At 45.1% G+C, this 13722-nt stretch overlaps 1 protein-coding gene across 1 annotated transcript; it reads right to left on the bottom strand.

Annotated features, from left to right (window-relative positions):
- Positions 1-1007: 1007 nt before the first annotated feature.
- On the bottom strand, positions 1008-5594 carry KCTD14 (potassium channel tetramerization domain containing 14). Its single transcript, XM_058019020.1, has 2 exons — positions 5535-5594; positions 1008-1679 (listed from the first exon to the last, which is right to left on the bottom strand). The coding sequence occupies exons 1-2, from the start codon at positions 5592-5594 to the stop codon at positions 1008-1010; spliced, it is 732 nt and encodes a 243-aa protein (XP_057875003.1).
- Between the last annotated feature and the right edge of the window lie 8128 nt (positions 5595-13722).

The raw sequence follows: 13722 nt of genomic DNA, 5'->3' as shown, positions 1-13722 counted from the left end.
TCCTCCAAGAAGTAAAGGAAATATGGTCTTTATCAAATCAGTCATTATGATTCTCAGAGTGATTAAACTCAAGCCATTTCCAGTATAAAAATAAACTTTCAAATTCTAAGATTTTTTTAAAATGCCTTGTACAATGTAACTTGTGTTTGGTAAAAGAGAATTTGCAGGCTGTTGCTTCAGCACCACTTCCTTCCCACCAAATCATGGCAGGTTTTCCCAATTCTTCCAGGAACTTATATAGTTAGAAATAGCATCATCATAATAATGAGTGTCAGAAGAAAAAGATTAAGATTGTGTGGTCTGAAAGAGGCGTGTGTGTCCTTAGATTATAAGCTCCTCAAATCAGTGATGGTATTTTTGCCTTTTGTTTATCCAGGGCTGTTGCTGAGGTTCTCTGTCTTTCCTTCAGAACAAATAATAAACAATGGTAATAAATACATTGACTAGAGAGTAGCCTGTCTGCTGGAGAAAGAAGAAGTGATCACAGGACAGTGAATCCTTCTTTTTAACCCCGATTCTAGTGTAGAAAGGCAGGAGAAGAATAGCTTTTGCCTTCCCATTTAGAAACCAAATTTAATTTGAGTATGTGGTAATATCATTGTTTCAGTCAGGATTTCCACATATGCGGCCTGTTCCCATTTCCACTGAGAGAGCAACTCTACATGTCCACCAGACATATTTGGGATTATTCATTTCCCTTGGGTTGAGTGAGGTTGGCTCAATTCACAGATCCATCTCTTTGAACTGAATGAATAGTAAGCAACACTGAAGAGTGAAATTCCTCCTTTTTCTGGAGCCTTTTAAAACCTCTAAAAAGTTATCCCCTAAATCCCAAGTAAAGTGGCTCTTAAGTGTTCTTTGATATGGAAAACAGACAAAGGAGATCCTTTTGTTGGCCTGTGTGTTTCTTCCTGTCCCTCTGATAGCTCGTGTTTCATTCTCCACAGTCCAGGTTAATTTGTTCCAGTGATTGCTTTCTGATGTTCCCTATCAATGGTGGCACTTTGCTACCACCAGGTGAACAGGAACTTGTAGAAGAAGTCGTGCGACTTGAAGCGAAAACCTTTTTCAGCAACATGGGGCTGAAAGGATATTTTGTACCCTTTGGCTTCAACGTCCATTTGAATGCAGTCCAGCAGATCAGAAATACTGGGCACAGCCTTCCAGGGGCCAAACTTCACCACGGATTTTTTATCCATGTCCAAACTGTTCAAGGCATCCTGACACCTGGCTGCGTCCTCCTCGGTTCTGACCACGCACACGATGACGCTGGATTGTCGGGACGCAACCGCTTCCGCCCTCGCGATGCGGATCATCAGCTCGATGTTCTCGCTGTAGTTGGGCACGCGGGCCAGAAACTGCCTCCTCGCCACGAGCTCCCCAAAGATCTGCGGGGAGTCCTCAAGCTGCTTGATCAAAGGCTCTATGTCATAGAACAACGCCTCCTTGTAGACGTCCTGGATGCACTGGGTGGGCACTTGGTTACTGCGCAGGTACTCCAAGATGTATTTGAAGTAGGTGCCTGGCCTGTCGATGAAGAACCTCCCTTCGGAGTCAGTCCTGAGTTTGGGCTGGCCGGTGAACATCTCTGCCAGCTTGGAGCCAGGGTGTTTCTTCAAGGTGCTCAGTGTTGTCGTGTACATCTCCCCACCAACATTTAACTCCACAATTGGTGACAACTGAAAAAAAAATAGTGACAAAAAGCCGTGTGCATTATCAGTCTGAGGTCATCAACATGGAAGTGTCAAGGAAAAGATAGATGATTGTACTGGGGACAGCCAAAGGCTATACAGAGACTCCATCATCAGAAGGCATGAGAAGACACTTTATTTTTAGAAATCTACAGTTCTGATAGAAACAGTGGTGGACCTGAAACCTGATTGGCCTTTAGGAATCTTCTCTCACGCTATTGGTGAACTATGAATAGCACACTCTGGAGAATCATATCTATAAACAATGGTTACAGAAAGACAGATAATAATTGTTTGAATTCTTTCCTCTAAGTTTCCCACAGCTTCTAAAATCCTGGGAGAACTATGTCTCTCTCTGTTCAGAGGATATGTAATTACTACAGCTGGAGGATGGAATGATGGTGTGAAGAGCAATATGAGCTCCCATTTTGTGGGTATCAGATGGGAACCTCCACCTGATTTATTGGAAAAAGCAGATGCAGGATGCTTATACAGCTCTCACCTCCACAGCAGCAAAGACTTGGACATTTCTAAATGGCTAAGTCCTCACCTCATCTTTGGGATGTAGGAAAGTGTCACTTTCCTGGTGGGAAAGAGGGAAAAGAAGTACCCTGCCCAGGAAAGCTGGGAGTGACTACAGGACCCAACACTGATCTCCTAAGCAGCTCACAAACATTGTCCCTGTGGGCCACCTACAGCAAGAGCGGTACATGAGCTCTCACCCACCCCATGTGCAGAGGGACAAAGATAGAGCCCAAAGCTGTGCTATTTCAGTTTTATAATCTGAACTGTTCTTTCCTCTTTAAAGGAGAAACTAAAGCCTTTAAAACTTTATAAATAGGTGGAATTGGCTTCCACTCATCTAGGGGTTCAGCTGCAAACACTGAAGTAACACACAAAAATCCATCAGGTCAGAGGTGCAGGACAGAAGCTCTTTAGCAAAGCACCTAAAAATGTATGATGGCTTTAGTTAAGAAGTAAAGGAAAAATTTCATGCAACTGACATGTACTTAAAATGGAAAAATGTAAAGATTGTGTGTTTGTTTGCATTTTTTAACCCTCTGTATTAACACCATTGTGTGAATTGAAGGAGGCCTGAATGCCTGGAAAGCTGGACTTTTTAAATTGACCTTCTTGTATGTTCAGTTCTGAAAAATTTTACTAGCTTCCCTTTGCACTTGGTCATTTTATGTAGTACTCAGTAGATGAGAAGAAAAGGAAAGAAAGAGAGAGAGAGAGAGAAAGAGAAAGAAAGAAAGAAAGAAAGAAAGAAAGAAAGAAAGAAAGAAAGAAAGAAAGAAAGAAAGAAAGAAAGAAAGAAAGAAAGAAAGAAAGAAAGAAAGAAAGAGAAAAAGAAGAAAGAAAAAGAAGAAAGAAAAAGAAAGAAAGAAAGAGAAAAAGAAGAAAAAGAAAGAAAGAAAGAAAGAAAGAAAGAAAGAAAGAAAGAAAGAAAGAAAGAAAGAAAGAAAGAAAGAAAGAGACGAAAGAAAAAGAAAGAAAGAAAGAGAAAAAGAAGAAAGAAAAAGAAGAAAGAAAAAGAAAGAAAGAAAGAGAAAAAGAAGAAAAAGAAGAAAAAGAAAGAAAGAAAGAAAGAAAGAAAGAAAGAAAGAAAGAAAGAAAGAAAGAAAGAAAGAAAGAAAGAAAGAAAGAAAGAGAAAAAGAAGAAAGAAAAAGAAGAAAGAAAGAAAGAAAGAAAGAAAGAAAGAAAGAAAGAAAGAAAGAAAGAAAGAAAGAAAGAAAGAAAGAAAGAAAGAAAGAAAGAAAGAAAGAAAGAAAGAAAGAAAGAAAGAAGAAAGAAAAAGAAGAAAGAAAGAAAGAAAGAAAGAAAGAAAGAAAGAAAGAAAGAAAGAAAGAAAGAAAGAAAGAAAGAAAGAAAGAGAAAAAGAAGAAAGAAAAAGAAGAAAAAAAAAGAAAGAAAGAAAGAGAAAAAGAAGAAAAAGAAAGAAAGAAAAAGAAAGAAAGAAAGAAAGAAAGAAAGAAAGAAAGAAAGAAAGAAAGAAAGAAAGAAAGAAAGAAAGAAAGAAAGAAAGAAAGAAAGAAAGAAAGAAAGAAAGAAAGAAAGAAAGAAAGAAAGAAAGAAAGAAAGAAAGAAAGAAAGAAAGAAAGAAAGAGAAAGAAAGAAAGAAAAGTGAGTTCTTTTCCTCCTGCCAGCACTGCTGTAATGCAAGTCACAAGCCAGGCCAGGCCACACCTGCCATTGGGAAGGCGTCAGTCAATAAACAACCCTATTTTTCAGCAGTTCACCTGCACTTTCTTGGATCTGATCACAAAAGGAACTGCCTCAGTGCTGCTGGTCACATGCCCCAGGTGAAGTGTGTACTTAAGTGCTTAGCTGGATCACATGGCTACAGACCCACGGGATGACGTGAGCTGATCTCACAGCACACGCCAAGAGAAGGGGGGCCTCCTGTGCCCTCTCCCTGTTCTGTCCTTGTACCTCTCTGTGTGCTGTCTTGCTCACCTCATGCCAGCTCGGCTTCTCTTTCATCTTAGTGAGCTGGATTGGCTGACAGAGGATTTAACGAGCACAGAGTTGACAAAAGGATGGGACTAGGAACACACAGCCTGGTGCAATGGAGACTTTTCCTTTAAACAGGAGCAAACTATCAGATTTAGCAGAAATTTTCTCACACCCTAAGCAAGCCAGGGAAGCAAGAGGAGATTCAGGTCAAAGACCCTGCTGGAATATTGCTTTGCACTAGTGTGGGCAGTTTCATTTCAAGAGCAATCATTTACACTTGGGTCAAGAAGACAAGTACTATTCTGTCTGAGACAATCTTGTGATTTCCACCTACTGAAAAACACAGCCCAAAGCTGTTTCTGTAGTCAAGTCTCTCCCTAGGAGATTTGCTATTAGTCCAAGAGCTACCAACAGCACTCTACACCAGGGACCATTTGACAGGAGACTCTCAGGCTTTTGAGCCTTTGCTCCTTTTTCAGATGGCAGGTCAGATGTTTCGTGCTGTTTGTCACTAATACAAATGGAAAACATTTATTCCTTTATACAGTAGGCTAACTTCATGTTCTTGCATCTTGATTAATGGTTTTGGCCTGGCATCAAAGTGGTTCCCAGTGGACTGAAGTACTGGCACCAGCTGATTCCCAGTTCTGTAATTAGCCAGCAAGATGACACTCAGAAAAGTTATTCCATCTATTTGTGCTCCAGTTTACTAATCTGTAAAACAGTTACTTCCATAGGGAAGCATTTTGCAACTTACATCTGAAAAGTGCAACGTAGGAAGGTTGGTTTTCTTAATACAGAGAGGTCTGGAGAAGAGATTGTTCAGCTTTAACCAAGAAGACAAACTGGTTAGCAATAGACTAAGAGCAGAGAAGAGTAAAAAGAAATAATCTCATCACTGATTCCCACCAAGTAACGTGCTGCTTGTCTGAGACTGCCAATAATCTTCCTTATAGGTAGAAAAACTACTGCTCCCACCTGATGATCCTGCATGTCAACACCACAGAGCAGCTTTGGCATCATTAGAGACTCATAAGACTTGTTGAAAACCCCAAAACCTACAGCAGGCTTTTATTTAGGGAACTGACCAATTACATGTTGTATTAATTGAATCCCATTTCTTGCCAAAGGAGAAGAACCACTCTGGTTATTTGCTGTTGTCAGATCTTGCATGCCTGTGAGAGACCTGGCCCTCCAGTAACACAACAGGTGCACACAGACACAGCTTTTTAACTAGAATCTTCTTCTTAGGGATCTATTTGGCAAGGCCTGGTGTCTTCAGATTAGCATATGGGGGAGAAAAACCCACTCAAATGTAGCCCAACAGGGGTGCTCTGATCCTGCATGAGGGAATTGTGCCCTTGAGGACATACCTTACTCACCGTATGCAGGCTGCCGGTGACCTGCTTCCCAAGGGGCTTGTGCTCCGATGAAATGCTCATCTTCCCCAGGAGCTGAGGACTCAGCTGTTTGGGGAAACCTGCTGCTCAGTGCTGGTGTCCTATCCCACACGCAGGATGGCTCCCAGCTGTGCTCCAATCCTCTCACTTGGTCTTTCTTCCTTGGGTCAGCTTTCCCCCGCTCCCAGCCCAGCTGCTGCCACGGAGGTTCCAGGCTGTCCCAGGCAGAGTGCTGGTCAGCTGCAGGTGTAGGGAGAGGGGAGGGGACAGCCTGAAAGCGGAAGTATTCGCTCATTAGTTTTCTGGCAACCAGCAAGGTGCAGGGTGGACTCAGGCTGGCTGCCAGCACACACCTCGTGTGCTGCTGTGTGAGTGGTGACTGCGGGCTGAATAATCCCTTCCAAGGGAGGCACCTCCAGGGAGCCCTGCGAGGTGTGCCTGTGCGTCCACCTCTGCCTTGACAACTGATTGTATCAAAACCAGTGAACACTTGCACAGCTTTTTGGCCTAAGTGCACTGCTGTTTTAAAGCACAGTTTATCCCAAACAATTTCACTGATCCCATTTTTCACTCACACTGATGACAGATCTACAGGGTGTCTACAATCTGTCCAAGGTGGTGGCATTTTCTTCCTCACCCATACAATCTCTGGGCACTGAGTAATTTGTGCAAGGTAAATAAAACCAAACCCAAATCTCTGCTTGAACATAAACTCTTAAATTGACCATAAATATTTGATTATTATCTTTGCATGACATTGTTTTCTAATATCCTGTATCCACCAAATATAGAATGTGGGCAGCACCTCAGATTTAGTGGTTGTAAGACTATCACAAAATCAAAACACTCACAAGGATGTAGTGAAGGTGAACTTGAAAGTACTTAAAGGGGGATTTATAAAAAAAGGAGAGTGAATTTTTGCCTGAGCACATTATGACAGGACAAGGGGGAGCATCTTGAAGATAAAAAAGGAGAGATTTAGGTTAGATATAAGGAAGACATTCTTTAATGTGAGAGTGATGAGACACTGGCACAGGTTGAGAAAGCTGTGGATGCCCCATTCCTGGAAATGTTAAAGGCCTGGTTAGATGGGGCTTTGAGCAGCCTGTTCTAGTGGAGGGTGTCCCCACTTATGACAGGGTTGGGGGTGGGGATAGAACTAGATAGTGTTTGAGGTTCCTTCCCAATCCAAACCACTCTGTGATTCTATGATGATTCTCTGTCTGTGTTAATTTATTAAACACAGAGTATTACATCAGAGCTAGCCTAAATAACTCTCCAGAACCAGACCACAGTCCTTCAAGGTCTACTTTATTTCATTCCAGGTCATTTTAAGTGCACTGTTGCTTCCAAATTTGTCTTCAGGGCACTCATCACTTCTGTGTCTTCGTTTCATTCTGGTTGCAAAATTGCCATGGGCATGATTGTCCAGAGATGTAACATAAAGTTTGTAATGAGAGACAATATCTTTTATTAGATCAGCTGATACAGATGGATAAAACTATCCATGTTTTAGGGCACATGAGGCATTCCCATGTCTGTCAGATTCTGCTTCAGCTTGCATGGGGGTTTTTTTCCCTTTTTTTTTTCCAGTTTCTGTTGGTCTAAATAAAAGGTGTTATCCCCTCTACCAACCTTGCCTCACTCTCTTTTGTTTCAAAATGCTTCCTTTTGCCAGCAACCAAAAGAAAAAGCTCAGACAAATACAACACTTCCTAAAAATCTTCCTGGAGGAGATGTTAATTATGAAAATTGTCGGTGTGGTATATAAGGAAATAATTTGCACAAAATCTGCATTGTGCTCATGGACACCAGCTTTCTTGCTTTGAATACCCCAGGAATTTTGCTGGATCTGTATCCTCTCAGAAGACAGCATTGATCTGAGCAGGAGCCTGAGGCACAGAGGGAAAACCAGTTAAAATTTAGACTGATTCACTTCCCTTGAAGCCTGTCCTCATGAAAGGCTCCATCAAGCTGGGCCCAGACTCTTGAATGCTTTGTGCATTTGGGTGAACCTATCACTGAACCCATCTTACATTTTGCTTTTGGTTCTCTTAAGCATCCTCAGGGATCCTCAATGACAACCTCTGTCTGAGTTATCTGTGCTGCTTTGAATAGAAATGCTTGAATTTTCCCTTTACCAGACCAGCAGAACTGGTAGTGCTGGATGCATCAATGAGGTCTGCTTGGGACGCCAGGTTTTGTGACTTGCAATAAATTTTAAAAGATTAGTGCTTACTAGAAAACAGGAAGACCTGGAAGATCTGCATGTCCTGGACCTCTAAGGGCTGCAAATCGTATTCTTTGGGCTGACTTATGTAGATGTTTCAGATCATATCCTGGATATAGCTGACAGAATTCACATCCACCATGTCTTCAATGCTGGAGTGGTAACCTTTCCTTCTGCAGCTGCAGAGATGAAAAGATGGGTGGACCATCACCTCTCTGCTCACACAAGCTTTTCACTCAGGCAGGGTGAAGGGCAGTAGATGAGTTTACCTTGCTCATCTGAGAGATTTCCCCAAATTAGAATCAAGGGTGGCTAATGACATTCAATTCCACAACAGAAATCCTTACCACTTTAGCAAAAGGAATAGCTGCCAGCTCAGACAGTCCACAACGCTCTTCTACTGCTACAACAACCATGGCTTGTCCTCAGTGTGATGAACATACTGGTGTAGTTCCTCTGCCCACAGTTTTTATTCTATGTAAAAGGGATATTTCCAAGCCTGTAAATTCTTTCAGGCAGGGACCATCCTTTCCCTGTTTTTTCATGAAAGAACTAGCCTGTGCCTGGACCTTGGATCAGCAACTACAATATGAATCATAAAAATAATCATATTAGTGCTTAGAAATTTGGTTTTACCAAAGAAAAATAACTTGACAGTGACTTTGTGGGGAATAAATATGTGCTTTTTGAAAATTGTATAAATATTTATATAACATGAGCTGGAACATCTCTGTACTGATACATACATTTACTCAGAGAGCGATGAGGCACTGGCACAGGTTGCCCAGAGAAGTATGGCTGCCCCACCCCTTGAAGTGTTCAAGGTTAGGTTGGATGGGGCCTTGATGAAACTGACCCAGTAGGTTACATCCCTGCCCATGGCAGGGGGTTTGGAACTGGGAGATCTTTAAAGTCCCTTCCAACCTAAACCACTCTGTGATTCTGTGACTGTGCATCAGTTTGGAAAATAGTACTATCCATAAAAGTATTTATCAAGTTTTTATTCTTTATATGTTGATCTGTCAGCCTCTGTTTAAGAGACTCAGCAATTCAAGAACCACTCCTAAATCAAACACCATGTGCTGTGCAAACACTGTCAGCATTCCTAACTGGTACCTTCCAGCCATTTATCAGCTCCACCCACCTTCTCAGGATACACGGCTGAAGGCTTGTGTCTGAGATCTCAGCTGCCACAGTACATTCCACTGTTAAACAGCACAACAAATTTTCTCTTTTATTTTCTGTGTAATTAGAGATTCACTAAAATAAAAGCAAGGCAGGAAGGTCCTGCTCTTCTCTTCCTTTTAGAGTGCTATGGATCTTCACTTGCTGCCGAGAAATCAGGACCCCGCTAAAGGGGTCAACATGAATACGTAAGCAAGGCATGGAGCTGCCTGGAGGTGAGGGAGGAAACAGGCATGCCATCTGCAGAACATCTGCTCATTTTAGATGGAGGCTTTTGGAGCTGATGAATCTCTGATTTCAGCCTGAAGGATGTTATTTCACTTTTGTGATACGGCAGATTCAGAGAGCACCTCTAGCAACACGAACAACACAACCAGAGCCTGCAGCACAGGGCTTGGTGGCAATCCTCCTCTCGCCACAGATGCTTAGAGATCTCAAGTTTTATAGTCAAAAGTGGAAAGTTGATGGAGAAGCACTGTTCAGCCAAAGGAGCACTATTTCAACAGCTGAGATTTTTTTAAAATGTTCTGAACAGGCAAGGGGGCACTTTCCTCTAGTGCCCAGCTCAAGAGGATTTCCCAAGGGTGGTGTGTCTGGGAGGAAATGAGTCCCTTGGGGGTGGGACTCAACCTGTCCTGAAGGCTCCAACCTGCCTGTGAAGAGCTTGTAGCTCCTGTCCACCCACTCAGTGAGGGCTTTGTCCTGGTTTTCCCACTGTTCTCAGGGATCAGAAGTGAGCAAGGTCCTGCCTTCCTACTCCAACTGAGCATCCCCACCTCCTCTGTCTTTAGCTCTGGAGTGTGTCATGACCAAGCAAGGAGGAGCAGAACTGCCTCACCTGTTTTGCTGGAGCTTGTGAGGATTCCAACAGGTTGTTCACAGGAGAGGACACGGTGCTGGGAATCCAGGAGAGAAGGGGATGCTGTAGGAGGGAAGGAAGTATGCTGGGGAGCAGGTTGGGATTTAGCTCCAAGCACAGAATGATGGCAGGATTACTGAGGTTTTGCGAGGTGGGAGAGACAGAGAGATGGGGGAAGATTCATCTCAAAGCCTTGCCAAAGAAACGCAGCTCATCTCCCTGCACTGAAGCGTGGCCTTGGTGGCCAAGGTCCTTCACCCTCATGTACCAGGGGACAGTAGTTCAACAGAAGTGACAGCTCATAGGAAACACAGGACACATCTGCACAAGGTTTGCATTTTATTTACATTTCCAAAGAGACGATTTGGAGGGGTTTAGGCACACACAGGAAAAAGCATCCCTTCAAAGTTACAGATGCCTTCTACAAAGCAGCAACACAAACCACTCATTTCTGCCCCGCAGAAATCCCCCTAGGACAGGAGTGAAATGAAGCAGGAAGCTTGCTGGCAGAATCGGCCACGGGACAAGTCAGATGGTACAGACAGCACCCAGCAGGCAGACAGCCAAGCTCTGTGCTGCCCACAAAGGATGCTCTTCAGTGGCACTTGACTCACAAGAAGAAGTGTCACTGGACTTGGAGAACAGACCCTGTGGGGATAACACACATGGTCAGGATGTCCTCATTCCTGTCTGGCTGTCTTCCTAAATAAGGGTAAAGTCCTGTTAATGCCCTCTGTTGTTATTATTTTTCTACACTCTCCATTTCACTACAATGACCTTGGCCATGAGCCCCATCTCTAATGGATCATGGAGATGTCTCCCCAAGGGGCCTCAGGGGATGAAAGTCCCACCAGCATGGAGAATGGTTTTCCTTTTCAAGCTAGGGGAAGACTGAAGTGTCTGAGCTGTTTGCAGGTGGTGTGCCAAAGTCTGATATTTGGAAACCTGAAAGTGCCAAACTCCTCCCTAAAAATGACTGTTGCATTTTCCACCAGAGAAAAAAGATAAATAACTGGAGCACCAGTGTCTGGCAGCTCCTGGAATCCAGTCACAGTATTTCAACCACCCATCCCTTTTGTCCCTGGGATCATTTGTGTCTGGCCAGCAGCAGAAAGACATTGAATGTGCTGCAAACTGGGGAGTCTTGGGGACAGCGTGGAGCTCATTCAGTTGCCTTTGTTTGCTGATACAGCTTGCACCAATGGCAATTGAGAAAGACTAATACAGGAGGATGTTTCTGTTGAGCAGTGAAGTGCAGACTCAGAACTCCTGGGATTTGGGGGTGTGATGCAAACATTATAACACCACACAGCTCATGGGGCATGAGGACAAAGTATTGTAACCCCTCAGCCAGCTCTTCCTTGGCACTGCGTGTCCCCAAGCTCTTACCTCAGAGACGGGAAGTGCAGGCTCAAGAGCTGGACTGATCTTCACTAAGGTTGATCTGCTCCAGGATCTGGCTGTACCTGCGGGTCAGGGCCTTGGTGTTTTTGGTGAGGTCTGTCAGAACTTGCTGCAAGCCATTGACATGATGGGACAGGCGTTCTTCCAGATTGCTGTCTGCACCCTCATCTAAGGCTGGGTCTGTGTCAGTGTCAGCACCGCTGGGGCTCTGGTCACCCCCAGAGGCCAGGCCTTTCTCCACCATGGGCTTGATGGCCTTGAGGAGCTGGTAGCGCTCGTAGAGGTCCGTGCGGCTCTCGGCAGCCGGGGCTGCCCCCTCCTCCTGCGGGAAGACCCCTCGCAGCAGGCTGGGGAACATCACCTCCTGCTCCATCTTCTGCGTGGCTGAGAAGTACTGCTCCATGGCCCTTCTCCTACAGCTCTGGCACTGCTGCTCTGGGCTCTTCTCACAGGCTCACTGCTCCCTGGCCCTGCGGGGGCTTTTTATGCAGTGCTGGGGCACGGCCCTCCCCTGCTGTCCTCCCCTGCCAGCCCTGCTTGGGCTGGATGGCCACGGGGCTGCGCTTGGCTCCAGCCCAGCTGGGGCTCAGCTACACCATGTCCCTGGATCTGTGCAATCTCTTCTGAGCCTCCCCGTGGCCTTTGCCTGAGCTGGCCGGGGGTCCCACTGCATCCCTGTGCTCTGAGTGTGGTGGTGAGGAGGTGCCCAGGGTCTGCCAGGTACTTTCCAATCCTGCCCTGTCACCACTGTCCTTACCACTGCTGGAGGCCCAGGATGGTGAGTCCAGCCCCTTCCCCCAGGGCAGACGGGTTGCAGGCAGCACCATGGGAAAGCTGCCTTGATCTGGGCAGTTCTGAGGAGTGAAGAAGGAGAACAAGTAGTGTGTTTATCCAGAGAATGTGAATTTCTTATGTGCTCTGCCTGAAAACTCACCTTCTTCTGTGCTGGCCTGGTGGGTCTCACCCAGCTCAACTGTGGCAGCTGGCCTAGAGAGTAATGCTGCTAAAAGAAGGTGATAATGAACAGGTGATACTTTCTGAAAATGCTTATAAAGGAGTAATATGGCCAGCAGTAGGATTTGAAAGTTAGAAAAAGTACTTTTAAAATTCAAGAGTTGTCAGCTGAGGAGAAACATGAAAGTTCCAAGTCTGAAGGAGGGTCCTTGGAGGGGCAATGACAAGAGTCAGAGACTGTGGGGCCCACCCCAAAGGAGCCCCGCTTTGGAGTGTTCCAACCTCCACCCAGGCCTGGCAGAGCATCCTCCTGGTCAGGTGCTGTGAGCAGCCTGCAGCCAGCTCTTGGGCTGGCAGCAAAGGGGATAAGAGGCAGGGACAGAGACAGAGTCAGTGCTGGAGAGGTTGGAAGGCACCTCTGGAGCAATGTGCTTCAACAACTGCTCAAGCAAGGTCAACAATGGGACCATTGGATATCTTTGACAATGAAGATTCCACCCCCTTTCTGGGTACCCTGTGTCAGTGTTTGAGCACCTTCAGTTTTAGGGAAAAAAAAGAAAGGTTTTCTCATGTTTAGATGAGATTTATTTTGTGTTTGAGTTTGTGCCTGCTACTCTTTTCCTGTCCTGTCACTGAAGACCAGTAGGAAGATTGTGGAGTAATCTCTTGACTGCCATCACATCTTTACAAACACTGATCACAACTTTCTCAGTCTTCTCTTTCATAATATGGACACCACCAGCTCTCTCAGCCTTTCCTCATATGGAAGATACTCCTTCTCTTCTGCCACCTTTGTGGCCCTTTACTGGACTCTCTCCAGTATGTCCATGTCTCTCTTGTACCAGAAAGACCAGAACTGGACACAGCACTCCAGGTGAGGCCTCATCAGGGCTGAACAGACGGGAATGATGCCCTCCATCCACTGCCTTAGCCCTGAGCACACCTTGCTGGCTTACAGCCACATTGCCTGACCACAGAGCCAGACCAGAGGTGAGCAGGTGTGAATTTGTGGGCTGCTTTCCCCCAGTATCAGCTGAGGAAAATGGTAGGCAGCAGTCAGTGGTACAGATAAGGCCAGAGCACCAAAAAAATTGAAAGGCAAGGGTGTATAGACAGGGAACCTGCCCTGTGGGAAGGGAGGGGAACTGGCAGCCCTCCATTCTTAGGGCTGGGCAGGATTTTTGATTAGGATATCTGGGACTGGTTAGAAAAGGGAATTTGGGGTTTTTTACTCATTCAATATTTTGGATCAAAACTGTGCTTTATCTCTTGTCTTACTCCCACTGAGCCCAGTGCCAAGTCACTGCTCTCTCATGGATATGATGTCCCTAAACAGATTTAAAAGAAGTGCTGCTACTCTGATTTTGTTCAACAATCTGGAGGAAGAAGATCTTTCCCCGTGCTGGCCAGCAACAGTGTGGGTACAGAGCCAGCACCCCCTGCCACGCCAGGATGCCTGATCTGCCCTGTCTGCCCACATCCCCCTGGGACCAGGGCAGGAACCTCTCACCAGCTGTGGCCAGCAGCAGTGGCCAGCA

The sequence above is a fragment of the Melospiza georgiana genome, chromosome 2 (genome assembly GCF_028018845.1).
Source record: "Melospiza georgiana isolate bMelGeo1 chromosome 2, bMelGeo1.pri, whole genome shotgun sequence".
Classification (NCBI taxonomy): Eukaryota; Metazoa; Chordata; class Aves; order Passeriformes; family Passerellidae; genus Melospiza; species Melospiza georgiana.
The sequence above is the reverse complement of the archived record's forward strand: the minus strand, read 5'-3'. Positions and strand labels throughout refer to the sequence as shown.

Bases quoted from the DNA above. Each gene is read 5' to 3' on its own strand.
- KCTD14 (XM_058019020.1), bottom strand. From the start codon at position 5,594: ATGAGCATTTCATCGGAGCACAAGCCCCTTGGGAAGCAGGTCACCGGC. The intron at 1,680-5,534 runs GTGAGTAAGGTA...TTTTTTTTTCAG, and splicing joins TCACCGGCAGCCTGCATACG to TTGTCACCAATTGTGGAGTT.